This window comes from Aplidium turbinatum, chromosome 4 (assembly GCF_918807975.1).
Source record: "Aplidium turbinatum chromosome 4, kaAplTurb1.1, whole genome shotgun sequence".
In the NCBI taxonomy this organism is placed as follows: Eukaryota; Metazoa; Chordata; class Ascidiacea; order Aplousobranchia; family Polyclinidae; genus Aplidium; species Aplidium turbinatum.
The window spans coordinates 36,874,332-36,901,660 of NC_137475.1; the positions used below are offsets into that span (position 1 = coordinate 36,874,332).

At 38.1% G+C, this 27,329-nt stretch overlaps 3 protein-coding genes across 3 annotated transcripts; 2 read left to right on the top strand and 1 right to left on the bottom strand.

The window, feature by feature from the left end:
• Positions 1–902: 902 nt before the first annotated feature.
• LOC145768774 (thialysine N-epsilon-acetyltransferase-like) lies at positions 903–25,138 on the bottom strand. The gene is made up of 2 exons (XM_082580364.1): positions 24,374–25,138; positions 903–981 (listed from the first exon to the last, which is right to left on the bottom strand). Exon 1 carries the CDS (start codon positions 24,895–24,897, stop codon positions 24,391–24,393), a length of 507 nt encoding a protein of 168 aa, XP_082436490.1. The 5' UTR covers positions 24,898–25,138; the 3' UTR covers positions 903–981; positions 24,374–24,390.
• On the top strand, positions 5,669–11,353 carry LOC145769124 (uncharacterized). Its single transcript, XM_082580717.1, has 3 exons — positions 5,669–6,100; positions 6,238–11,038; positions 11,222–11,353. Exons 1-2 carry the CDS (start codon positions 5,669–5,671, stop codon positions 9,619–9,621), a joined length of 3,816 nt encoding a protein of 1,271 aa, XP_082436843.1. The 3' UTR covers positions 9,622–11,038; positions 11,222–11,353.
• Positions 11,442–15,386, top strand: LOC145768469 (biogenesis of lysosome-related organelles complex 1 subunit 2-like). The gene has a single exon (XM_082579965.1). The coding sequence runs from the start codon at positions 13,850–13,852 to the stop codon at positions 14,354–14,356; it is 507 nt and encodes a 168-aa protein (XP_082436091.1). The 5' UTR covers positions 11,442–13,849; the 3' UTR covers positions 14,357–15,386.
• Positions 25,139–27,329: the final 2,191 nt, after the last annotated feature.

The window sequence follows — 27,329 nt, forward strand, 5'->3', positions numbered from 1 at the left end:
GCTTAAGCAAACGTTAAACAATTTATTCGCCTGCAAACCACGCCACTAACCCTATCACACAGCATTGCAAACAGCAGCTAGTCGTTCACGACTCCAACGTCACGCTCCGTTGGTTTGTTATGCAAAAGGTCTATTCGACAAATATGTTTGGCTATGTTTGGGTAACTGGTATCAATTTAAGAAAAAACTGCGGCCTCTACAAATAAAAAATTTCGGTAAAAATTTTTAGGTGAAAACAAAAATGGCCCTAGTAATAACTTATCAAAGGCTTAGTTAGTCAAGTCAAATTTTTTGTTTCAACAGCGCCACATATTAGTTCAATTTAATTTATTTTTCTTTGTCGGAAAACAACAGCAATGATAAAGTTACCAATAGGCCTAGTTTATGGGAATAAAACCAACAAAGGGAAACGGCGGCAAAACCAAAGAAGTTTAAAACGTGCATGCGATGTAAATTTAAAGGATACGTCGATGAAAGTAAATTTAAGCACGGCTATCAAACCTAACAGTTTAAAATAGATGAATTAGTTGAAAGAATCAGCTGCCTCCACATAAAGCAACTGCCTCCACCTAAAGCAACTGGCGGTCTGACAGTTGATGAAGCCATGCGGGGACGACTGAATCTTGCAACCAATACAAATAAAGAAAACCAAAAACACGAGCATTTAAGAATAAACGCATGGTGAGCTTATTATAAGTTACGAAAAACTATGTACAGTGTTTCGTTTTTAAATAAAATGAAGTGAAGTGTTCGCAGCAACGACAGTGGTGCAGTTTTAAAATAGGAATTGATTACTGATGAGTTCAGGAATATACACTAAGTTAATTATTGTTTGAGCATGATATTAAAGTGATGATCATGAATGATGAAAAATGTAGTGAAGAAGATATGAAAATAGTTTTGATGGCATGCGGGTGACTTCGGTATCGTAGAGGGATGGAGTTTCTTGGCGTTTTTCAACCGTGCTCTTGACAAACAAATCTACACAACAAACAGAGAGTCAAAATGTTCTTAGAACAAGTACAATATACGTAGTTCGGCTAATTAAAGGCGTATTGCGTTGGTAACATATTAAATCGTTGTAACTTATTAGCATCTAATAGCAGCCTATTAATTAACAATTCAACAACAATTAAGAAACAAGCAGAGTAAATATCCGAGGATAAGGTTTCAAAACCAAGCATCCAAGTGTTGCTTTTAAAGCCTCTACAATTATGCGAAACTGCAAGGATTAAGCTCTGCAAGAAGCTTTACCAGTCCGAGGACAAGATTCAATCAATCAATCAATTTGCATTTGAGAAGTTTGCAAGCACTGTGCGGAAATTATTTGGTACCTGGCAACACTTAATTTGGGAGCGTTGCCAAATTGGTTGTTTTCCCTGAAATTTGAGCTTGTGAATTTTGAAAGCCTTTTTTTTAAGGCTGTGGCTATATTTACACTATATATATAGTCAGGGTTGGAAGTCGTTAGTCAAAAAGCAATGACTATTTCATTATTCAATAGTGCCCAAAAAGCAACGACTCTTCGCTATCGATACTTAAAAAAGCAATGGAAAACTTCAAGGAAAACTTTTGCAAGTGCTGTAGCCTATTATAGCACACAATCACTAATTATTGGTGGTTGGTCAATTCCTGGCTGAATTGTGAGAAACCTAGAAGTGGAACAGTCTACTCACAAATGTGTACAACCCGTCGTGCTTTCAAGTATGCACTTCGCAGGTGCAAGAATAAAAAAGAACAACATCAAGCAGATGCCTTGGCAAAGGACTTTATTGCTGGCTGCCCATCTAATCAATTCTGGACACGCATTAGAAAACACAAAATTCACCCACCTCTTTCGTTAACAGTTGGTGGGGCAACAGGCAGTGCTGATATTGCCAGTATGTGGGGAAATCATTACAGCAAGCACCTCAACTCTGTGCAGCCTCAATACCATGCCAAAAATTTAGTTGAAAGTAACATAACAAATGCCTGTAAATATGTTGACTGTAATCAGTACTTGTGTAATGTGGATGTGGTTAAAATGCTGTGCAAGAAGCTATGTTTAAATAAATCTACTGGCCATGATAAGATTTCTGCTGAACATATTCTCTATTCTCATCCTGTAATTTTCCTGTATCTCAGTCTCTTCTTCAATATGTGTATTTTTCATGGATTTGTGCCTAACAATTTCATGTATACTGTGATTTTGCCTATGGTAAAAAGTAACAAAGGAGACATTACTAGCACTGCCAACTATAGACCAATTGCAATTGCTACAATCATATCAAAGATTTTTGAGTATTTTATTCTTCATTGTATCGAGCCACTGTTGAGTAGTTCTGACAACCAATTTGGTTTTAAGGCTAAGCATAGCACAGATATGTGTGTTTACCTGCTAAAGCAGACCATTTCTCATTATGTTAAGCATGGAACCCCTGTGTATTCTGTATTTTTAGACTCGTCCAAAGCGTTTGACAGAGTGAATCACTCTTTGCTGTTTTCAAAGCTGATTGAACGGTCTGTTCCCATATTGTTTGTACGTTTATTGTTATTCTGGTACGCCAATCAATGTATGACAGTAAAGTGGGGAGGTCAATTCTCCCAGCCATTCCATGTGTCTAATGGGGTGAGACAGGGTGGTGTATTAAGTCCATATTTTTTTGCTTTGTACATGAATGATTTGTCGTGTGAGCTGAATAACCTTGCCGTAGGATGCTATGTTAGGAATTCCTGCCTTAATCACATTATTTATGCAGATGATGTATGTTGTTTTGCACCCAGTATTAAGGGCCTGCAAAGAATTATTGATGTGTGCCAGCAGTATGCTATGTTGCATGACATTATATTTAATTGTAATAAAACTGTTGGAGTTATGTTCAAAACTAAGTTCTTAAAACTTGATTTCCAACCGTTTGTTTATCTGGGTGATGAATGTATTCGTTTTGAAACGACAGTAAAGTACTTGGGCATTGTGATTAACAACATGCTGTCTGATGATGAAGACATGAAAAGACAGCTCCGGTCACTTTACTGCTCTGGCAATATGCTGAGAGCAAGATTCTCCAGGTGTTCTACCACTGTCAAAAACGTATTATTTCGATCCTACTGTATGCCAATGTATGGATCTCAGCTGTGGTGTAAATATTTTTCGTACAGTATCAATCGTCTACGTGTAGCGTATAATAACAGCTATAGAATTACATTTCATCTTCCGAGACGTATAAGTATAAGCTCTGTGATGGTAACTAACAAAATTACGACGTTTCATGCTCTCCTTCGTAAAAGTATATATAAATTTACTGATCGCTGCTTTAACACATCGAATACGTGGATTCAGCATTTGATGAATTCCGAGTGTTATCATCAATCTGCTTTCTTCCAGCATCGTGATCGTGCTCTCCAGCCTGAAACTTGTGCTTAATATTTGTGTAGTACCGATAGCTGCTAGGCCTACTCGATTTCTGTGTGGTGTTGTATTTCGTTTTCTTTGTGTGTTTGTATCCTATGGACCAATTCTACTTGTGTCTGAAACAAAATCCAAATAAATTCTTGGTCGTTGGTTTGAATCTTCATCCTCGGCTTACTCAGTCTGAGAATGCAGATTCAAACCAACAGTAGTTGTTTTTCAATCTCAGTGGCGAACCCTTTTTATTCAATGAAGTAGTGTGCCTGCCTCTGCACACTAGTGTGTATGAATGTGTAGTTAGATTTACTGTGATGGGGTGGTGGCTGACTAGATGACTGCTTATGGTCTTTCGCTACCATCCTGATTGCGCCATAATCTAACCAACAGTTGTACAATGCATTGTTTTGACAATTATCATACATTTTACTCTGATTATTTGTTAATATATGGCGCTGTTAATGTAGCGGCCAGTTTCCTTTGCTCCCTTTTTTGTTTTGTTGGTGCTCTCTACCGCCTTCCGCAAGGCACGCCTGACGCCTTGTAGATTTCAATAAATTTAGTTTTTGGGTTTTTGTCCGCCATGGAAAGAGTACTGTAAGTAAATGTGTGTTTTAATCTTTTAATATTGTTTTTATGTTTCAGCACTGGAACATTGTTAAATTTAAATCAGTTTTTGATCACCTGCTGAAAGACACAATTAATTTGTCATAAACGCCATTGTTGGCTATTGTAAGATATTTTCTCCTCACTGCATAAGTTTTGAAGTTTACGTGTTTACGAGTGGCAATATATTGACGAATGCCCTTCTTTGACGGCATAGTAGCTTTCTCCTGGCGATTGATCAACCGTAATTGATGTACTGGAAAGTTGCTTAGCTTAAAACAATATAGAAAAAACACTTTATTTTGGAAAACATTTTGGTGATTTCATATGCCCTTGCAAAACACGGTGGCTCCAAGTTTATTGTGACGTAACGATTTATTGAAATCATCGTCCCTTGGGATCTTAGTTTATCGCGTACGGAAACAACATTCCGTGATTCATGGAAAATATTGTGTTCGATTTGTTGCTTCTTTATTATAATTTGGGAACTTCAAAACATGTAAAAATTTATCTTAAATAAGCCCACTTGTGCCTGAAATATTATCAGACAGTTTGTAGCCAACGTTGGGCAAAAGTTCTGTTCATCTGTGAACTTGGGTTGTTTTGTCAGCCAGTTCGGACTTATTTAGTAAGTCGAGATTTGTAGAATTCGGGCAAGCAGCTTTAAAGAGATTGCTTCATGTGAGTACCGTACAAATTGATTGCTAATTTGTAAATTTAGCCTTTGCTACTGTATGTGTTAATAGTCTGACGTATCTAAGCTGAACATATCTATCACTATCAGTTTTGTACGCGCTGTGTTCACTTGTAAAAGGGCTTACTTAATGACACAGCTTTATTGTGCATGATCTACGTATTTTCGACGTATCGTAACGCGTTAATTTCATTTGTTATAGCTGAATTGTAACCGCATTGGAATCCTGTGTAAAGAATTTCAGACTGTTGCTGTTGTCGCAATTCACCGGCTTACTTGGCAAAAATTGGTATGGACATTTTAATTATGTGGAATTTATTGCTGATTTAATTCACAATATCTGTCCGTAAAGCGCTAAAGGTCGACGCATATTCACGATGGATGTAGCAATGTAAAAAACTCACATTAATCATTATTGCCTTGTACTGTAGTTTTAGGCAAATGCGTGATTTGTGCTTTTATGTTATTTCAGAAAACGACTTCTTTGATCACACTCCTGTTCTGATCACTCGGGATTGTGGTTTGAGAGACTGTTGGCAAAAACGTCAAGTATCATTGTTATTTCGCTCCAATTTAATAAACCATTTCCATCTATATTCGACAACAGTCGGATTGCCTTTGCGGTCGAGCCTAGTGATAGAGGATAATATCACATTAGTTTTCAATTTTCTGCCGTGGGTCGGCAATAGTTTTTCTTGTTTCTTATTGCCTGTGGTAGACAATATTTAGTTTCTCGTCCCCTAAAGTCGGCACACTAGTTTTCTGGTTTCTTTTGCCTATTTCGCAAATTATTTCTAGTGTCTTTGCTGACAATCTGACCACTGTTTTACAAATTACATATCAAGAAACTGTCCCTGGATAGGTGATTTTTAGGCTTCCCATTCCTTTGTTACTTTATTATCCTTCGTAGACTTGTGCCAATATTTGCTGTTGATTACTTCTCATCTTCTACATTGAAACTTTCAGCACTACTGTAAATAACGATGTCTCAAACAACAGAAACTCCAAATGAGCAGGAAAATCCATCTTCTGAGGAAACCCAGAACCTTCCATCGGTTTCAGCGTCGGTTTCGCCGGAAACTCATCATGTCGAGGAATTCTCTCCTGACAAAGCAACGCGAGAAGACAAAAGGTTAGCCTCTTGGTTCGTTTTGTGCCAGAAAGCTGCAAAAGCTAAGAGTCTTGTAGAATTTAAAAACGCTGAAGAGTCGTTTCAGCGAGTTTATGACCGGCTGTTACCAATGATGGAGGCTCACTTAAAAACTTTTAAATACGCAAATGATGAGTTTTGCGAACTAGAGGCGATGAAGCAGGCTTGGATTCAAAGGAAATTAGACATTAGCGTTGCTCGAGCAGAACTGAGCGCCGAACCCGAGCCGCATGTCGAACGTTCAGCTTTGCGAGAAACGCCAGCGGCGAGTGTGGTGTATAGTCGCCGATCGAAGAGGTCTAGCCGCTCTCGCTCTTCCTGTAGCACGTCTGTCAGTGAAAGGCAGAGAACGGAGGCGGCACTAGCCAAGAAACTTGCCTTTCACTGACAGACGTGCTACAGGAAGAGCGAGAGCGGCTAGCGTCTGTCAGTGAAAGGCAGAGAACGGAGGCGGCACTAGCCAAGAAACTTGCCGAACTTAAGTTGAAAAACATCGAAGAAGATCAAAGACTACGGGCTGAGAGGGAAAGGTTCGAGGCCAAATTGGCTGTCGAGACAGCAAAAGCGCAGTTAGAAGTTTTGGACCAGTCTGAAGAATGCAGACGGTCCACGTCTCTAGCAAGCCTATGCGAGGACCAAGTGGATTCTAGCACACCGAAAGTGCCGGACTGCCAGCCTGGTCTTGCGCTATCTGGTAGAGCGGATGCCAGTAGGCATGAGGGTCAGGTGGATCTCGGTATAGGAAAGGTGCCGGAATTCCAGCCTGACCGTGCTATGACTGAAGTAAATAAAACTGTTAGCTTTCAGCCCTCGGACTCTGAAATTTTGCCTTGCATCGTGAAAGCTGTTGGCGAGGGCATGTGCATGCCTAAGCCAGAGCACATGACATTTTCAGGCGAGCCAATTGAGTATTGGACCTTTATTCGCCATTTCGAGGCCCACTTGGAGAGTCGAGCTCACACCGATGGAATGCGAATGACTCTACTATTGCAGCAGTGCCGAGGGAAAGCCAAGCACTTAATCGAGCATTGTTCGATTATCGACTCCAGTGGAGGATACGCAGAAGCGAGGAAACTTCTGCACGACAATTATGGCGTGCCCCATATTGTCGCTAGGTCTTTCGTTACAAGGCTCATGGGAAGGCCTGATATAAAGAGCGAAGACGCGTTGGGCATGCGCGATTATTCCCAACTCTTACGTCAGTGTTCACTGGTGCTAGGGAAGCTCGAAAACTTGGGCGACCTTAACACAGTGGATACCATGGTGATGCTGGCTGCCAAGTTGCCGATGGAAACGCAGAAGGGCTGGAGGCGCCGCACTGCTAACATTATGCTGCAGTCAGGGAGACAAGCTACATTTAACGACTTTGTAGGGTTTGTGGAAGAAGAATCGAGAGTATTAAACGCTTTTGGAGGTTTACTGTGCAGGTCGGTGAAACGAGATCAAAAGGCCCCAGCCAGCCCCCGATATACCCAGAAGAGCTCTTGTTCTGCCGTTGAAGCGACGGTTGCTTCACGGCCGAGGATGGCATGCTACCTTTGCAACGGACCGCATCCAATAGGTAGATGCAATGAATTTCTGAAAAAGTCAATTTCTGATCGCAGGGACTTTATCAGATACAAAGGAAGGTGTTACAACTGCTTCAGCGACAAGCACGTTGTTAGGTCTTGTGATAGACCGCCGGCTTGCACAGTAAAGGGTTGTGGACGTCGCCACAACACTCTGCTGCACGAGGAAATGAGACCTACTGGCCCGAGGCAGCAGCTTGGCTTTTCACGAGGTCCCAGTAACAATGATCAAACCATAGGAAATAGCAACAATGGCAGGCCAGCCACCATTGCTAAGTGCGAAACGCTGTCTGAGGAACGAAAGAATTTCTTTTTCTGCGTTATCCCGGTCAAGGTTTATAACGAAAATAAATGCTTGACCGTTAACGCATTTTTAGACACCGGAAGTGACACCACGTTTTGCACCACGTCACTGGTCAAGAAATTGGGTTTAAGAGGTCAGCCAGACAGAATCCAATTGACAACTGTGGGCCAAATGCCGAGATCGGTTGATTGCCGAAAATTAGATTTTAAAATTCGGCCGCTAGATGACACTGATGAGCTGGATATAAGACAAGCGGTGTCGCTGGACGATTTGGCGTTCAGAAACAATCGTCCTTTAACAGATTCAGATATAGAAGCATGGCCTCACCTGAAGGGTATCCAGTTCCCTCACCTGGATACTGAAGAGGTTTCGTTACTAATAGGCACTGACGTTCCATATGCTCATAGGCATCTGGATTCGAGGTATGGAGGGAGAAGAGATCCCTGTGCATTAAAGACTCCCTTAGGGTGGAGCGTGATTGGACCCGGAATCGAGCGGGCAAACTCAAAAAAGGCAATGGTTAATCGAATAAGTCAATATCAGATACAGAACCCCCAGACAATCTTTAGGGACGTAGATTTTCCTACTTCAGTGGAGGACAGGAAGGGCCGTGATGATGACCGCGCAGATGCGGCACGGTACCTCCCTCATGACCCAGTGTTCGACCAAAGTAAACCAGAGACATTACAAATTGTTTCCGATTGTGTGGCCCAACACAGAGGAATTTCATTAGACAATGTATTGATGCAAGGGCCATTGTACCAGCCCGATGTAGACGAATGGAGGGAGCGGTTCCCTCAACTCTTTGAATTGCAGAGTGCCACTTTGCAACATTGTTTAAAGTCATTGCAGTTAGGTAGGGTGAGCATAGACCGACTGCATTACTTTTTCGACGCTTTCAATCAAAATTACAGCGCGATTTCGTATCCGCACTCTGTTAATGATAACTTTACAGACACCTTGAGGGTAGAAGGACGCTTGGAGAATACAGCGAGTCCTTGCAATATCAAACATCCAATCATTCTTTCGTATTCAAGTCAATCTAAAATTTCGTTTATTTTGAAGCAGAATCTCCATGTTGGTCATGCAGGAATAGCACACACTTGGACGTCTTTGCATGAGCGGTTTAACTTCTTCAAGGATTCCGCCGCTGATGTTTGTCTACGCTCTGAGAAGCTTCTTTTCAGTTCTGTCGGAATCGACTACTTCGGACCCTTCATGGTTAAGCAGGGAAGGAGCATGGTAAAAAGGTATGGATGCATTTTCACTTGCTTAACTATGAGGGTTGTCCACTTAAAGATTGTCTATGACATGTCTACTGACGCATTTCTTAATGCTTTTCGACTGTTCGCTGCCAGACGGGGAAATCCTAAGGAAGTGTTTAGTGATAATGGCACCAATTTTGTCGGTGCACATCGCGTATTAAAGGATTGTTTGAGATCTTTACAGGACCCCAGCATTGAACAATACTTTCGACGAAAAGCAATGAGGTGGAATTTCAATCCACCAGGGGCGTCTCACTTCGGAGGCGTTTGGGAACGAATGATCCGCTCGGTTCGACGGATTCTCGACTTTATGCTCTCCAAGTTCGGCACACTGACGGACGACACGCTGAACACCTTCATGATTGAAGTGGAAAACATCCTGAACTCACGACCGCTGGTTCCAGTGAACTACAATTCGACGGATCAACAACCACTGACACCAAATCATTTATTACGACACAATTTGGAGAGTGATCCTCCAATGCTTTCCGTGAAGGCAAACGAAAAAGACTGCTATGCGCGACGACAATGGCGAAGAGTTCATTTCCTAGCCGATGAGTTCTGGCGAAGGTGGAAAAAGGAGTATCTACCGACAATCGCTTTGAGACAAAAAATGGCCGGACCGAAAATGCAACTTCGAGACGAATGACGTCGTCTTAATTGTTGACGATAATTTTCCACGACGACGTTGGACTATGGGAAGAATCATTCATACATATCCAGATAAGCACGGAGTAGTGCGACAAGTAGATGTTCGAGTCGGTACCGGCATCCTGAGAAGGCCGATTGCAAAGCTGTGTCTTATCTGCAAGCCAGCCGAGGCCTCAAATGATACTGCAATCAACGCAAATTCTGTATAGATCGAAGCAGTGCAAGAACTGCGATTTCATGCGCTTCTACGAAGCAATTGCCTGGATTTGAGGGCAAATAATAGACGCTTTGCTGATTTATGAACGCTCTGCTGATCCGTTGCTGCGGGAACCCGATGTGCCGGAAGTCAATTGTGGATTGTATTTTTCGCGGTATCTACGCATTGTCGTTCCTGCATGCGGTGTGGAGACAACAATGAGTAGATACATAATGTTGTGTATTTGTGTTTTATGACTCGCTTCAGTATTGCAGCCGTAGTTTTTGCCCTTTAGTAATTGCGAAAATATCTTGTTTCACGTTAAAAATAGGCTTGCATATTTTCCTATTTTTGGAGGGAGTGTAAGATATTTTCTCCTCACTGCATAAGTTTTGAAGTTTACGTGTTTACGAGTGGCAATATATTGACGAATGCCCTTCTTTGACGGCATAGTAGCTTTCTCCTGGCGATTGATCAACCGTAATTGATGTACTGGAAAGTTGCTTAGCTTAAAACAATATAGAAAAAACACTTTATTTTGGAAAACATTTTGGTGATTTCATATGCCCTTGCAAAACACGGTGGCTCCAAGTTTATTGTGACGTAACGATTTATTGAAATCATCGTCCCTTGGGATCTTAGTTTATCGCGTACGGAAACAACATTCCGTGATTCATGGAAAATATTGTGTTCGATTTGTTGCTTCTTTATTATAATTTGGGAACTTCAAAACATGTAAAAATTTATCTTAAATAAGCCCACTTGTGCCTGAAATATTATCAGACAGTTTGTAGCCAACGTTGGGCAAAAGTTCTGTTCATCTGTGAACTTGGGTTGTTTTGTCAGCCAGTTCGGACTTATTTAGTAAGTCGAGATTTGTAGAATTCGGGCAAGCAGCTTTAAAGAGATTGCTTCATGTGAGTACCGTACAAATTGATTGCTAATTTGTAAATTTAGCCTTTGCTACTGTATGTGTTAATAGTCTGACGTATCTAAGCTGAACATATCTATCACTATCAGTTTTGTACGCGCTGTGTTCACTTGTAAAAGGGCTTACTTAATGACACAGCTTTATTGTGCATGATCTACGTATTTTCGACGTATCGTAACGCGTTAATTTCATTTGTTATAGCTGAATTGTAACCGCATTGGAATCCTGTGTAAAGAATTTCAGACTGTTGCTGTTGTCGCAATTCACCGGCTTACTTGGCAAAAATTGGTATGGACATTTTAATTATGTGGAATTTATTGCTGATTTAATTCACAATATCTGTCCGTAAAGCGCTAAAGGTCGACGCATATTCACGATGGATGTAGCAATGTAAAAAACTCACATTAATCATTATTGCCTTGTACTGTAGTTTTAGGCAAATGCGTGATTTGTGCTTTTATGTTATTTCAGAAAACGACTTCTTTGATCACACTCCTGTTCTGATCACTCGGGATTGTGGTTTGAGAGACTGTTGGCAAAAACGTCAAGTATCATTGTTATTTCGCTCCAATTTAATAAACCATTTCCATCTATATTCGACAACAGTCGGATTGCCTTTGCGGTCGAGCCTAGTGATAGAGGATAATATCACAGCTATTGTTCTCTGATTCCTGTTTGGTGTTACCTGGTGATTTGGTATTTGCTTAGGTTTGAACTTTAAACCAACAAAGGATATGTCCTACTGTTAAATTTAAATGATGTAGAAACCCTGTCTACAGAGACTATTTGAAATGAGCACTAGCAAACTTGTATAAAAATGCAGTTTATGAATGGGAGCTAGCAAATATGTGCAACAAAGGCAAAAACTTGGTCACCCAGGTCGTACATGGCCGAGAGGCATAAAGGAAAGAAAGTACACAAACAAAGATGAAAAACAAAAGGTTCAAACCTAAGCAAATACCAAATCACCAGGTAACACCAAACAGGAATCAGAGAACAATAGCCAACAATGGCGTTTATGACAAATTAATTGTGTCTTTCAGCAGGTGATCAAAAACTGATTTAAATTTAACAATGTTCCAGTGCTGAAACATAAAAACAATATTAAAAGATTAAAACACACATTTACTTACAGTACTCTTTCTATGGCGGACAAAAACCCAAAAACTAAATTTATTGAAATCTACAAGGCGTCAGGCGTGCCTTGCGGAAGGCAGTAGAGAGCACCAACAAAACAAAAAAGGGAGCAAAGGAAACTGGCCGCTACAGTTAAAACAAAATAAATTGACTTGACTAGCAATTACTAAAAATATTGCATTTGCGTATTTAACGACCAGTGATGCCAAGTTGTTTTCTTAAAACAAACTGTAATTGAATCTAAAATACAAGCCTAAAACAGGCATATCAACACAAAAACAAGCCCAATAATTTGCAATCAATACCAATTAGCATAAAGCATACAGTTTAGCAGTTCAATTTTCAATATAACCTTTGCAGTCAATACATCACGTTTATTTCAAGAATGACATTTGTTTACGCCATTCCAAGCAATAATTATCTTGAAAAGAAAGGATACAATGTTGACTACAATAAAAACCTCGCAATTTCATTGTCAAAAACAAGTTAAAAAAAGTTTGACTGCCCAAAAAACAAGCAACCCGCAAACTCAAAAAAATACGCAAACTTGAAAACAAAAACGAGCCCAAACTTGTGGGAACACCGCAAGGTTGGCAACACTGTTAATGACTCTGGCATGGTTTTTCTGAACTGTGTTGCTGCAAAATTTTCCTCAACCCTTTAAAGTTCGAAAACCGGAGGGGACTAGGTCGGATAGTAATCCAAAAACTAAATCTCGTAAATTCGTTTTGACGACGAAGTAAGTGAACAACAAAAAGTGATTCAGCAGTTCTCCTAAATATCGATTAGTGAAAAACGAATACTGATTTCGTTGCTTGCATAAAAAAGCAGTGAATAACGCGCATTCGATGTTTATTTTTAAAAGGAATGGGGATGAGCATTCGATATTCAGAAAGCAACGAATAACGCTATCGAATAGTGACAACTAGTCGTTACTTCCAACCCTGTAGGCCTATATAGTGTAATAATAGCCCCAATACTGTTGCCAGATAAGAAATTCTGCCCTAATTTTTGAGAAAAGTTTAAAGCTGTTGAAAACAAAAACTTGTATTTTGGAAATTTTTTTAGTTCTAGGAAGATCAAAACCCTAATCTTTTTCCTAACTCTAACCTTAACCCTTCCTAACTTTAATCCTAACTCTGGCAACACCTAATAGCCACTTCCTTTTTATAAATTGTGGGTTGCTTTGCTTCTGTACAACTCTATTTTTTTATATCTATTTTTGGATGAATTTTTTGCTATTTGTGGCCGTGCTAACTACTGATATATATATATAGCCTACTTTATAATTTTTCATTTAAGCACGTTTTAAACTTTTCAAGGTTTTGCCACCTTTTTCCGTTTGTTAACGTGCTGGTAGGTTTATATCGATTTTTGTTGTTAGTATCTTTTTCGTCCTGGACGCGTTAATGACGACAAATAAAATGATTGATTGATGACAATGTCTTTGCAACAGTCAATAGATTACTGCAGTTCTAGTTTATACTGCAGCATTAGAACCACGGCACTGTTTGTGAGAAAGTTAAATGTATTGGCGGACAAAAAATTGTAATGACAGTCAGTATTGACAAGGCAAGGTGAAAACGCAAGTTGAACATGCACCACGTTATCTTGAGCCAGGCGCGTAATCATTGCTGTATTCGAGGGTATACGCAGTATACTCAGTAACTGCAGTATTATGCAGTAACTGCGGTATACGCAGTAACTTGGATGATGTTTAATTGTATTGATCGCAACAATTCTCTGTTGAGGTTAACATATTACTAGACTTCGAATTTTTAAAAAACTACCGGTACTGTATCCTACATTGCTACAACAGTATTTAACGTTCAGTCGTTCATAGATATTAAAGCTATTGTATTTGTAAGTTATACATTGCAGTATTGCATGAAAGAAATATTGATACTTTACTGCAAGAAAGTTTTGTAATCAGGGTGAAATTTAACTTTTGAGTTGATAAAGATGTCTGCAGAACAACTTAAAGCAGATGCCACTGTGTCACCTGAAGATGGTACACACTCAGCCAAAAACTCAGTTGCTCAAGAATCTCAAACCTCTGCAGAAAATAAAAGTATTACAACAGCACCAAGTTCTAACATGCCAAGAGCAAACCTAAATAATTCAACAGATCAACAAGACAAAGACAAATTGCAAGAATTATGCACAAATGCATTTTCCAAAATGTCTTCCTATTTGCATGGAGAAATTGACTCGTCAATTGAAGACTATTCTTTGTTAGAGAAAATGAATCTGGCTGCAATTGAAAAGTATCAAGCAATGCACCAGATGGCTCAAAATGTTGGTGATAATCTTCATTTACTAAATCAAAAGTTTTCTGACCTTCAACCATACTTGGATCAAATTGAGAAAATTGAAAATGATGTGCTAGTTCTTGAACAATCTGCTTACAAACTAGATTTGTATTCAAAACATTTAGAAGAAAAGTTTAAACAGCTGAGCAAACGATAAAAAATGTTTTATTGGGTGACTGTTTATAAGCGAGATTATGGAGTGGAATAAAAAAATTCTAACGTCACGGTTTCTTCAGGACCAATTATGATAATGCAAAAAAGCTTTCAATTTATTCCCAGAACCCTGAACAGAGCTAAAGGGAGATAAAAATACCAGACTTTTTAATGTTTCAAAGATTGACTTTTTGACTAAATAGCCCTGTTTATACAAATTATTTTTGCATATTTTGTTGAACTTGACAGTGTTGTTGTGCAATGTGTTTGTCATTGAATTACATATATATTATATAGTATGTAATACATCATGTTAAACCCGCTAAAGTTACTTTGTTTTATTTCTTTATGGTTCAACAAAGCAAACTCTCTACCAAAACTTTATAATTACATATATATAGCAAACATTTCTAGTCTTTGTTTACATTGCATATCTACATTTCTAATTGGAGTCTGTTTTTTGTGAGAATTAATGCTTGGTAGTTAGTAGCTGCAAAACTGTATATATAGATAAGTTCATAGAAACGGTTAAAAGTTGTCATTGTATTAAAGTGTTACTAGTGTGCAGAATGAACTCAAGACTACAATTAATTACACGAAAGGTGATTGCATCAAAACTTTTACTTTTTTTGTTTTCTGACTTTCCTATAATTTATTTTTCTCTGATTCAGTTGATACCAATATTATGTATGTGATTGATCACGTTCACGGTATTAAAAAATTTCTACATTTGCTGAATAACCCGTTTTGTGATTGTGCAGTTGGTAGTTATTAGTGGTTAAATTTGATGGTGCTGAATATGCTTGTTCTAAGAAGTTTTTCACCGGTTTATATTAAATTCTGTAAACACTTGAGGAAACCGTGTTTGGAAGCAAATTGTTTTTATCCAATGCTTAGGACCAATATATCTTCTGTAAATGTGAAAGATTCTTCAAAATCTAGTCATGATTCTACAATGTGCATAACTGATGAAGAATGCCGTCATGTTAAAAACTACATCGACATAAAATTGCATTTACTTCACAATCTTGGTCTTCATCCTTATGTAGTTGCTAATTTTGCCAAAGGTTTTTCAAGGATTTTTCAACTGGAAATAAAAGATATAGAGCAACATATTCAAACATTCAGAAATTATTCTTTTGACCATCATTACATAAAGATGCTGCTTGGAAAGCATCCTTGGGTACTACTAGTTCCATTAGAAAAGATATGCTCTTCATTGAACACCTTGCTTAGAACCACTGAAATTACTAGACCTGAACTCCAGAAGCTGTGTACCATGGCACCTGCTGTTTTGGTAGACAAAACCGACCAAACTACTGACAAATATCACTACTTACATTTCACCATGGGAAAAAGAGATTACAGTGAAATGTTTAGTTGTGGTCTTTTTAATTATTCGTTAAATTACATAGAACAAAGGCATGTATTTTTGAGCCGGAGAGGTCAGTACATCTTGCCAAATAGACATGGTAGTAGCCGAATTGAAAATCCTTGCTTAACAGACATGTTTTGCACTTCAACATCTGAGTTTTGCAAACGTGTAGCCAATTGTGATGAGAGTGAATATGATTTATTTCAAAGATTATTCCAAGTTGAAAAACAATATCGCAAAGAAGAAGAAAATGCTGAAAAAACTGAAAGTATCAATGAAGCAACGCCATATGATAACAGAAACAACTTTGCTGATCAATTGTTGAAAAATCTGTAATGTGTCAACTAAACAAAACTATTTTTGATGAGAAAACTAAGCACTTGTCGAATGTCGAATATATGCATAAAAGCTTGCAATTTCAAATAAACTGACACTTAAAAAAAAGTAAAAACTCCAATCCGATGTCAATTACCTGCTTATTTGGCACGTTCTCACTTCTCAGGGTTTTAGTGTCATCCATTGATTGCACAAACGATATCATACTCGTTTCGTACATGCATAGTGAATAGCGTTGCTAGGGGAGGTCAAAAATTAGAGGCCCCAAACCTTTCCAAGGGGCCTGGTAACTTCGGAATGGCCCGTTTCGGCGAGTTTCCTATTCGGCGAGAGCCTTTTTCGGCGAGTGCCCTATTCGGCGAGTTTTTAAAATTTTATTTTTGAAAGGGAATTATCGGGTACCGTAGCCTAACTGTTTTCACATCGTTTTAACGTCGCTGAACGTTGAAATCGTGCAGAAAGGAATAGAAATAAAATGTTTGAACTATTAAATTAAAATTCGTCATGTCAGTTCAGTTGTTTTTATTTCTGACCATCATATCAAAAACAATACACGTCAACATAGCAAAGGTAGAAGCGACAAAACGCGAACGCTAAAACGTGCTTGAATTCGTCATGTCCGTTCAGTTGTTTTTAAGGTAGAAGCGACAAAACCCGAACGTTAAAACGTGCTTGTGACCGAAGTAAGCTAATGAGTTGAAAGAAATTTGGCACGGTCGCAACACCTTCAGAAAAATTTAAGATGTGAAGGAAAAATAAAAATAAAATGTTACAAAAAAAATCATGTTTATATCTATAAGTTAGTACTTTTGAATAGTTAAAATGATTAGTTTGGATCAATAAATGTGTGGCCTACAGCTTGGATTGAAAGGAAATTATCAGATACCGTAGCCTAGTTATCCCTACCAGCAAAAGTTTGTTCCAAGAACCCAGTTAGCCTAACAGTTCATTTTTACATTGTAGTAACAGAATGAAAAGGCTAACCAAATGTGTAGCCTATCGTTTTAACGTCGCTAAACGTTGAAATCGTGTAGAAAAGAGAACGTTGATGACTAGGATACGTTGCAAGCCTTAAAGCAGCCGGCGGCCATGGCCGCTAAGTAGTGCTTGAATGACCGCCTGTGCAGTGCCGGTCTTTGGGGTGTGCAAACCGTGCGATTGCACAGGGCCCGCAATTTACTCAGAAAATGCAGTAATTTTTGTCATTTGCAATGGAAAAATTCAGCAAGTGAATTCAAGGAAGGAACTAGCAACAAGAAAACATAGAAAAACAACCTATTTCGTACCTTAACAAGATCAAGAAAAATAACAACTTTTAGCCGAAATCGCTGATCGGAGTTGCCGCAAACATTTCAAATTTCTCTCGATCTTTTCAGGGGACGAAATAGGTCGAAATTCGATTTTGTTGACAGCGGACAAACGTGTCCACTGTCCAGTCTGAGCAGCTATTTTGGCGGACAAATTAAGTCTCACGGCGGACACACGAGATTTAACTTCGATCGTCATGCTTAATCACTTTATGTTGATAATTCTTCACTCTGAAAGGCCTTCATCAGACCAGACCATTGAAGAGTCAAAGCGTCCTGTAGCTGCCCAATACACAACATAACTGATTAACTTCTACCGAACGAGGTCGTGTGGCTTCTTGCGTCACAAAGCTCTGGGCAGGAGTCAGAAAACTTCTGCACTTACGTTACTGTTTTCTGCTATGTAAAGTTTCACTAGGCTTTTATCCTTAGGTTTATTTTTGCATGTCATGTGAGCGAAAGTGATGGAGAGCAAGTACTGTAGGTTCATCGTATTCATTCTCACTTATAAAATTTTTCCTGGGCCTTTTCTTTCTTACTGTAATACCAAAACTTAGCCTACTCGTATAATTTAATTTTGCAACCAACCTTGCCTTATCAATATTACTGGGAGATCAAAGCTAGACATTGCGATGCAACACTTGAACTAAATTGCGCTGATTAATGTAGAAGTAGGTACTCCGATCCATTCTTAGCGAAGAATTCACCGTTATTATGCTGATTCAATGTCATCAAACGTTGAAGCAACCTAAAAATCCAAAGCTTTTCGGCTTAAATGAAAGCTAAGGGATACAGTCTATTAACATTTTCTAGCCTATTAACAAGCCTATTAATTAGCCTATTATCTAGCCTATTAACAAGCCTATTAACATTTTCTAGATGCGCTCTAGAATGTGCTGGAAATTATATTCTCTCAACAATTGTTCGTGCTATGCAATCACGTCAGGGTTAGAAATGTTTAAGGATTCAACCTATTTCGTACCAGGGTTAGGGTACGAAATCGGGGTGCGAATTGTTCAGGGGACGAAATAGGCTGCATCCAGACTCAACATAGAGACATAGCTTTATTTCCAATAAATGCCAAAGAAAACATGATCTTATCCTTTTGCTATGCCACCGGACAGCACCATTTTACAGTAATATTCATACCCAAATTTTTGTTGAACATGCTTTCAGAATGCCCCAAATTCCAAATAATTTTTCTGGGGGAACCCCCCAGACCCTCTGCCGCTAGTGGTCGCCTTCGGCAAACACACCGCCAGGCTTCTCCCGCCGACCGTCAAACCACCACCCTTTCCCCTTTCAAAATACCTAGCTATGCTACTGAATTGGATCATTGTCATTGGGGCCCACAAAGTATATTCTGCACAGGGCCCGAAATACCCTAAGACCGGCACTGGCCTGTGCCACCTCCTCAATCGGCCAAGTTTGGCCGCCGGTTTCTTCTAGCCAATTATTTAATTTCGCAATAGAATGATCGTGGATTAAATGTTGAAAACATGTAGTATCAAAGAGTGACGCAGAATTAGGTCAGCGCATCATAGTCACTACTGTTGTATTGAATATATCCAGCTGCGATCACCAGCGCTGTAAGTCTTGTTGCAATTCCCGATGTTTATTTTAACAAAGTGTTAATCCGAAGTGCTAATTTACATCAGCTGGCAATATTGTCGTTTTTATATCGATTCAATGTTGTCAAACATTGAATCGTTGTTAAAACGGAGAACTAGGTTAGTTGACATCCGTGTGTAAAATACGTGTCTTCATAGTTAGAACGCTGTGGGTTAGTGACTTTACACCCTCAATGGTGACATCATAACAGAATAAATGGTCAGGTTTTATGAAAGGCGGTATGCAGTTGAAACTATTTACTGAGCTGCGAGCAGTTAAAACAATTCAGGGTCGTTAGATGGTCCCGCAATACCGGATTACAATCCCGATAAAGCATTTAATGCGTGGTACAACGATTCTATTGTAGGACGTCGCCCAGACTCCAACAACGCTAAGTGATCATTTTAACATTGTTGCATTGCAAGTTTAATGCTATTTACTTGTGCTATTGTTATTGTATTTTGGCCTCCAAGCAGGCAGATTTGGCCGCCGAGAAGGAGCTCTCGGTAGGCCACGATGGCTGCCGGAAAAAAACACTAGTTTTAAGGCCTGCGTTAAAACTGAGAAACATTCACAGAAGCCCTTCGATACGTTGCATTTTTAAGATTATGCATTTTTAAGATAATGTATTCAGAGGTGGAATCAATGTACAAATGAACTGTTAGGCTAAATGGGTTTTTGGAACATATCGAAGGGCTTCTGTGAATGTTTCCCAGTTTCAACGTATCCTAGTCAGCAAAGTTCTCTTTTCTACACGATTTCAACGTTTAGCGACGTTAAAACGATGTAAAAACGGCAATTTCTACTGGTCGGGATAACTAGGCTACGGTACCTGATAATTTCCTTTCAATCCAAGCTGTAGGCCACACATTTGTTGATCCAAACTAATCATTTTAACTATTCAAAAGTACTAACTTATAGACATTAAACATTTTTTTTTTGTAACATTTTATTTTTTTTATTTTCCCTTCATTTCTTAAATTTTTCTGAAGGTGTTGCGACCGTGCCAAATTTCTTTCAACTCAATAACTTACTTCGGTCACAAGCACGTTTTAACGTTCGCGTTTTGTCGCTTCTACCTTTTTCTACACCTTTGCTATGTTGACGTGTATTGTTTTTGATATCATGGTCAGAAATAAAAACAACTCAACTGAACTGACATAACGAATTTTAATTTAATAGTTCAAACAGTTTATTTTTATTCCTTTCTGCACGATTTCAACGTTTAACGATGTAAAAACGGCAATTATAATTAGGCTACGGTACCCGATAATTCCCTTTCAAAAATAAAATTTCAAAAACTCGCCGAATAGGGAACTCGCCGAATCGGATTAGCCAAATCGGACTCGCCGAATAGTAGCAGACCCTGGGAACTTGAAGAAACCACTACATATTCTTTGGAGCTTTTTGGATGTGTTTTGATTTGGGGCCTGAGGATCTCATTGCTACTGGGTCCAAAATGCCCTCTCATCGGCCTTGTGCATAGTGCAGAGCTTGATAATCATGTGACTAAATTTTGGTGTTGATTTTAATCATGCCAGGGAAACCCACAAAGGGCTGCTCAAAGATTGTTTCATTTAATAAAAGTTTCTTACATCGTCCAAGAAGAACGTGAAAACAACAAGGGAAGGATGAATTTAAAAAAGTCGGACTGAAGGAGGAAGATGCAAGGGACAGGGTGAAATGGAGAAAAGGGATTAAAACAATTGCTGCGCGGAAACAATCGGCCACCCCCACTAGTGGGGAACAAACCGACGATGGATTATGATGATGATTTCTTACATCATAATAATGGATCAACCATATCAACACTTTTACAGTCCTGGTGTGCATTTATGTATTGTGTTAATGCCATTTTGATGCTGATACTCTTGAACTATTTCGTTTACTTACAGTAAGTAGCACCAAATTTCTTTCATGAGGAGGTTGATGTAATAAGCTTTTGCGATCTGTATTTTATCCCAGTTGTGGTACATTGTGGCAAGCTATTGAACTGGCATCTCAGGCAATTGTTTAGTACTGTATCACATATATTCCCTGGTTTACAGTGGCATAGAACGAAGAAGATGAAATGGAAAATAAAAATGATGGAAAGAATCGGCCACCCCTGCTAGTGTGGACACAACCAAATTGGGATGATGATGATAACCCAATTGGTTTAACCATGAAGACATGGAATTTATGTTGAAAAAAGCTCTGAACGATTTTGGCTATATTATCCTGTCCTGGAGCATCCCTCAAGGCTGAAGTCACTTGATAATAAAGCGCTTAATGGGAAAGTAGCAGAACTTCGACTGAAGTAAATTTTGCGCCTATCTGCTCCGTTGGGAAAAAAGTAATGTTGCTGCTGTAGCCATAACTGTAACAACAATGTAGTTTTTTTCTAGTTTTTCCATTCCCTTGTCACCTATTTCTGCCGCATTGAATGCTTAACCTTTTGCGTATGCTAGTTTTGCATGATGATGTAATAGAAGCGTTTGTTCTAGCTTTCACCGACAAAGCATTTCTGTTATCCTCCTGATTAGTAAATTTTATTTGAATTTTCAACTGTTTGCCTTTACTTAATCAAGCTAGGTCAAATTATAGTATTCGAAAGTTGCGTTTTTGCTAAAAAATGAAGAAAAGGAAAAGAAAAGAACATGGAAGACATGAACTTTTTATCTAATTAATACCGTATGTAAATTTTCGTTCGTTTTGATACAGTTATGCTGACAGTGACATCTATTAATTTTGTAGGCTAATTTTTGTTTCAAGTAATTTTGTTTCGATCCAGTTGTGCTAAAGAGTTCTAATGAACGAAAACCGGTTCCACGACATAAATTAAATTTTATTGAAATACTATTGTGAGTGTTTGCCTGGACAAATGAATTAAGGTTCAGACTTTAGAGAAAAAAAGCTATTGATTTGTTTTCTTAACAATGTAGTGCCGCTGTCGCTACCAAAAATACGTAGATGCCCTGAGAATCTTTGAACTGCAGTACAAGGAAGACCAATAATTATTTACATGAAAGCACGAACCAGGCTTATATAATGCATGGCACAGTTTCAATGTTAAAGTTTATTTTAATGAATTTGAAAGTATTATTGACAAAAGGTTTAGACTTGGCAGTTAGTAGACTTCAATTGAGAAATTGTTTCATGCACTTGGGCTTGGCCGTTGGCCATTTGTTTTGAAGTGTTTGATATTGATAAGAAATAAGCAGTGGCTATTTGACCGGCTCCGGTTTTTTAATCTGAAACACTATTTGACCGGTCATGACGTCACTACATAAGGCATTAATTTCTTTTTCTCTTTCAAAGCAAAAGACGAGAAGAGTAGAAAAAAGTGCCTATATTACTTCTAAATTCAATAGGTTTATTCAACTGAATCAGTGGCGCGTATAATCTTTCTTGGGCTGGTATCCCCAAGGGTATGAGTTCGATACTACCCAGAAGCATTTTATTTCAAACTAAATTGACTGCTAAAAAACACTGCCTAAAAGTAAACTTGACATTGATGAAAACATTTTTTTAAAGAAGTATATTGTATATGACTTTTAACAGTTTTTTTTAACTGAATCAGTGGCGCGTGCGATATCCATCTGGCTGGTATTCCCAAGGATGTGAGCTCAATACTACATAGAAGCGCTTTCCTTTAAACTAAATTGCCTGCTAAAAAACACTGCCTAAAAGTGAAACCATCTTTTGTAAAGAAGTACCGGTATTGTAACTTTTTACAGCCACCAAACTAACTTGTTGAAAGCAAAAATGTAATGTGTCATTCAGCAAACACGGTCACATCCTCTCATGACAAACGGAAAATCACCCAGAGAAATTCTCAAATTCCAGGAAATTAAAAAAACTCTAAATGTATTACTATTTGAAAAGACATGAAAAATTGGGCTGTAGTGTAGGCTACTCAAATTAAAAATTGAACACAAAAATGCAGCAGCCTAATGATTGAGTCACTTCGGGGTCACAATTTAGTTTAAAAAAAAGAACACTTCCTGGTAGTATCGAACTCATTCCCTCTGGAACACCAGTCGGAGAAATATCGTACGCGCCACTGATCCAGTTGAATAAAATTGTCGAATTTAGAACTTATATAGGCACTTTTTTTCTTCTCTTCTCGTCTTTTGCTTTGAAAGAGAAAAAGTGCCCATGTAGTGACGTTATGACCGGTCAAATAGTGTTTCAGATGTAAAGACCGCAGTCGGTCAAATAGCCACTGCCTAAGAAATAAGTTGATGTTAGTTTTCATGCCATTATAAGTTATAACCATGAAACGATTCATGAGTTACAGGTGCCTGGATTCATTTAATCACCATTTTACAAACATGATTGCAGTAGTTGGTCCAGTGCTTTTCTGTGTAACTTTTAGCAGTGAATGCATCATGTCAACGCAAAAAAACAAGTTCTTTGGTATATTTTTTATTTTATAATTGCACTTGATTTTCTAGTAAAATGTGTCATCCACAATAACATTGATAAAAGTCCATGTTGGTGTTCTACAAACTGACTGATCACTAATAAAAAAACAACGATATAAAATCAGTAGTAAGCTAGTAACTCACTGCACCACCAAATGCTACTTGAAAAATCCAGGTGAATGAAAATAGCACCATTGAAACAGGTGCGAAACACTAAACTCAGACTCGTGAGTATGAGTTTAGTGTTCCGCAAAAGAAAGTAAGAAAATCAAGCCATTTTTGTCAGTATATACTATGATCAAATGATTTGTTTGAATTGTGGCACTATTAGCCTATGAAATGCCAGTTTTGCAGAAATAGTGGACATGCTGCAGTAATGACACATTTGTCTGAAGCTGATTTTAGTGTTTTTTCAGCCAACAATCATAGCACATGAAAACCAATCTTGTGTTGCAGTAAATTTGACAGCACAAACTTAGTGTTTTTTCAGCCAACAATCATAGCACATGAAAACAAATCTTGTGTTGCAGTAAATTTGACAGTCTCACAAACTTTTTTTTTTGATCATTGACCAATTTTTTAGCAAAATGTTTGAAAAAAATATAGTCAATTCGTTCAAAATGTCCGAAAAAAATTATATATAATCAATTCTCTTCTCAGATTGAACACGACAATGTTTCTCAGCGAAACTTAATGTTGTAGCTAGTCAGGAAGTGCAAATTTTGGTTTGTATCAGCTACTTTAAAGGAAATATTTTCATCAGAAAAAATGACCGAAATAAATAAAAAATGACCGAATTTTTTCAAGTCATTTCGGACACATGTCCGAAAAGTCTCAGTGAAGAAAAAAAAACCACAAATGGTGGAAAACAGCCTAATTCAATCATGATAATATACCAATTCATTGACTGAATAAAAGTTACAAGCACACCAGTATGATTGTTATTTTAATTCATTGCTGTAGTACGGTATGTATAATATTACCTTGCTATTACAGTATATCATTTTGAAGATTGCAAACATGAATTTTTCATTTCATTTTCATCCAGTCGAAACATTAGCAAGTCATGAGCTTGGGTTAAATCAAAAACACCAAGAGTCTGATACAAACTCATTGCTGTCTTATTCCAATTTAAGCAAGCTAATCGGCATTCTGAACAACCTTCGGCCAAAACTGTTGAACATACTTTTTTAATCAATGCTGTCGCTATTCCTTTTTTTCTCCAGGAATCTTTAACAAAAATGTCTTCTAAATAAACTTGACGGCCTTTATATCCACAGTATACATAATAGTACAGAGCATAAGATACAATTTGTTTAGTTTCTTCCGCTTCAGCTACTAAAACATAATAACTTGGCTCCACATTTTCACTAAACCCATTTTCAATTAAAGTTTCAACAGATACTTTCACTTGGTCTTCCATTTCTTCAAAGGCTGCCATTTCTACTATCATGGCATGAATAATTGGACAGTCTTCTTTGGTTGCTTTGCGAATGACATAATCCATATTTTAGTTAAGCATACAGTAGTACAGTAGCCTTCTATGCCTTCAAGGTAGACCTATACATGAAATATAATGTAAATTGCTCATATAGTACGGTACTTCAACATTTTGTCTTTTCTGCATTCAGGGTTGCCAGATCCAAAATAATTCTCCAGCAAAACTTTCACTAAAAAATAGCCAAATTTTAAAACATATAACCCGACAAAGGTTTTTGAGCTTTTTAATTGTTTATTCGAATATTTTCACAAAACGACACTGTTAGAAGAAAAACAAGCAGTTTAACAATTAGTGACCTAATGTATACAGCCTACCGGTATTCAGAGATCTACGTATACACCGCAAATTCTACGCCGTAGACTTTTTGTTAACGCTAACACTTACGGCCACATTTTTTGGATAGTTGTCGCTTGAAGCTACGCCGTAAAGTTTTCGCGGTTTTTTAGCGTATATCGTCAACGTATACTTTTTAATGTCTTTAATACTCATTTTCGCTACAACACGCCAATACCTTCCAACGCTGCAGTTGAAAGAATGTTTTCAATGGGCAAAGACATATTGAAACCAAAACACAGCAAAATGTCAGATGAACACTTTCAGATGCTTGTGTTTCTTCGTCGAAATTCAAAATAAAACTTGTTTGTTTCGAGTGGTTTATACTGTGTGAATGTTTGGCACATAGCAAACAAAATGATTTTACGCTAGTGTATGCGCTGACACTGCCAACTTTTTTTACAAGTTACGTTGACGCATACGGCGTATGGTTTTTCGAACGTTTGCGTTTACGCTGACGGCGTCAATATTTTTTGTATACGCGTACATCACTGTCGGTATTTCAGGAGTGGGCAAACTTTTTTACTTGTGGGGTGAAAATTTCTCAAAGTTTGACATGCGGGCTATGTCAGTATCCTATAGTGGACAAAGAGTGTTCAAACTAGCTAGCTAAACAACTATCAAGAAGACAAACTAAGACGTGAGTCACTTAGGCTAAAGATATAACACCAAAATGGACGTGGTGAGAAACCACATTCAGAAGTTTGAACTTTTAAATTTTAACTTTAAAATTAACTTTTAAATGATAATAAAAAGTGCCCCGTTGGTCAAACCCCTGGAAGACCAGCGGGCCACTGCTATTCGACCACCCGGGTCACTTCTACTTGGCAAAAGCTGGTGCACTAGAGCTTATTTTGGACTATTTAATACACGAACAACATACAAACAACATAAACAATAAGCACTGCAAATATGCTTTTATTATGAAATTTCATTTCATATTTTCATGTTCAATTCAATTTCATGATATGAGATTCAAGTGTTTTTGGTGTTTATTTTACTCTTTTTAAATCTCACATTTTTCTAAAGTTGCAGAAAACTTTAACCCTATTCGGACTAAGCTATTTTTGTGAGGTAATGGCCTGACGTGTGGACTTATTCCATCCACACTTTCATTTGCTAATAACTTTTGATATAAAAACGTTACGAGGTTGCTTTTTTCGCAAAGTTAAAGCAAAATTATTGACAAACTGGTTAAAATTTTAAGTGGACACACATACCGTACTCTGCCAGTTACTTGCTATTGCTTTTTTGCTAAAAGTAGTCATTTTTTTTTCATTTTTTTGATGTCTCTCGTCATAATCTCCTGAAATCGTTAATATCTTCGTAAAAGGCACACGATCCAGTCATGCATGTAATCCGAAATGGTCAGTAGTCATGTAGGTCACGCAGTAAATCTTGGAAGGTGTTCCAGACAATTGTTCACCTAATCAAACTTCATATAAAAACCGTTCAAGTCTACTGAATATTACGTCATGGAAATTCCTAAAACATGTGCCAAAATTGCACCATCGTTCGTAAGACCTGTGTCAAACCTGTTTCAGTTGAAACCTGTTTAAACATGAAATGTTGCGTCGCGCTAACTGCTGGCGTGCCTTTGAGTTATCACAAATTTTTCTGATTCATTCTCGAAGTTGTTTGTTGGAAGTCGGTCGCACATTTAACTGGTTTATTTGGTGCTTGCTAGCTGGACAAATTCTCCGTCTTTTATCCAAGTAATCTGTATCGTAGTGACAGTTTTTTTAGAGGTGTAAGGCGTTGCATCTCGATTTCGATAGCCGCGGGCTAATTTTACAGGAATACACTTATTGAATAGACGTTTCAAGGAGTGTTTCGTTTTCGGTCACTACATGCAGACAAACGGATCCGGGAACTTTATGTTACAATTTTCCCACGAAGAGATTATGGTTTACCGCTGTGACCAGAAGGCACAAAACAATACAAATGTTTGCTAACTTGCTTGTACAAGATGATAAAGTTTTTCAGATGACCTGGCAATTTTAGGAGTAGGGTGTCAAAAACTGCTGATAACTAAAAAACTATACCACATAAAAACGTCATTTTATTACTAAAACAAAGATGAATAATTTTTAGGAAAAGTCATA

Coding starts and splice junctions, on each gene's coding strand:
- LOC145768774 (XM_082580364.1), bottom strand. CDS start 24,897: ATGGATTATGTCATTCGCAAAGCAACCAAAGAAGACTGTCCAATTATT.
- LOC145769124 (XM_082580717.1), top strand. CDS start 5,669: ATGTCTCAAACAACAGAAACTCCAAATGAGCAGGAAAATCCATCTTCT. Junction 6,101..6,237: donor CTTTGCGAGAAACGCCAGCG/GCGAGTGTGGTG, acceptor GACGTGCTACAG/GAAGAGCGAGAGCGGCTAGC.
- LOC145768469 (XM_082579965.1), top strand. CDS start 13,850: ATGTCTGCAGAACAACTTAAAGCAGATGCCACTGTGTCACCTGAAGAT.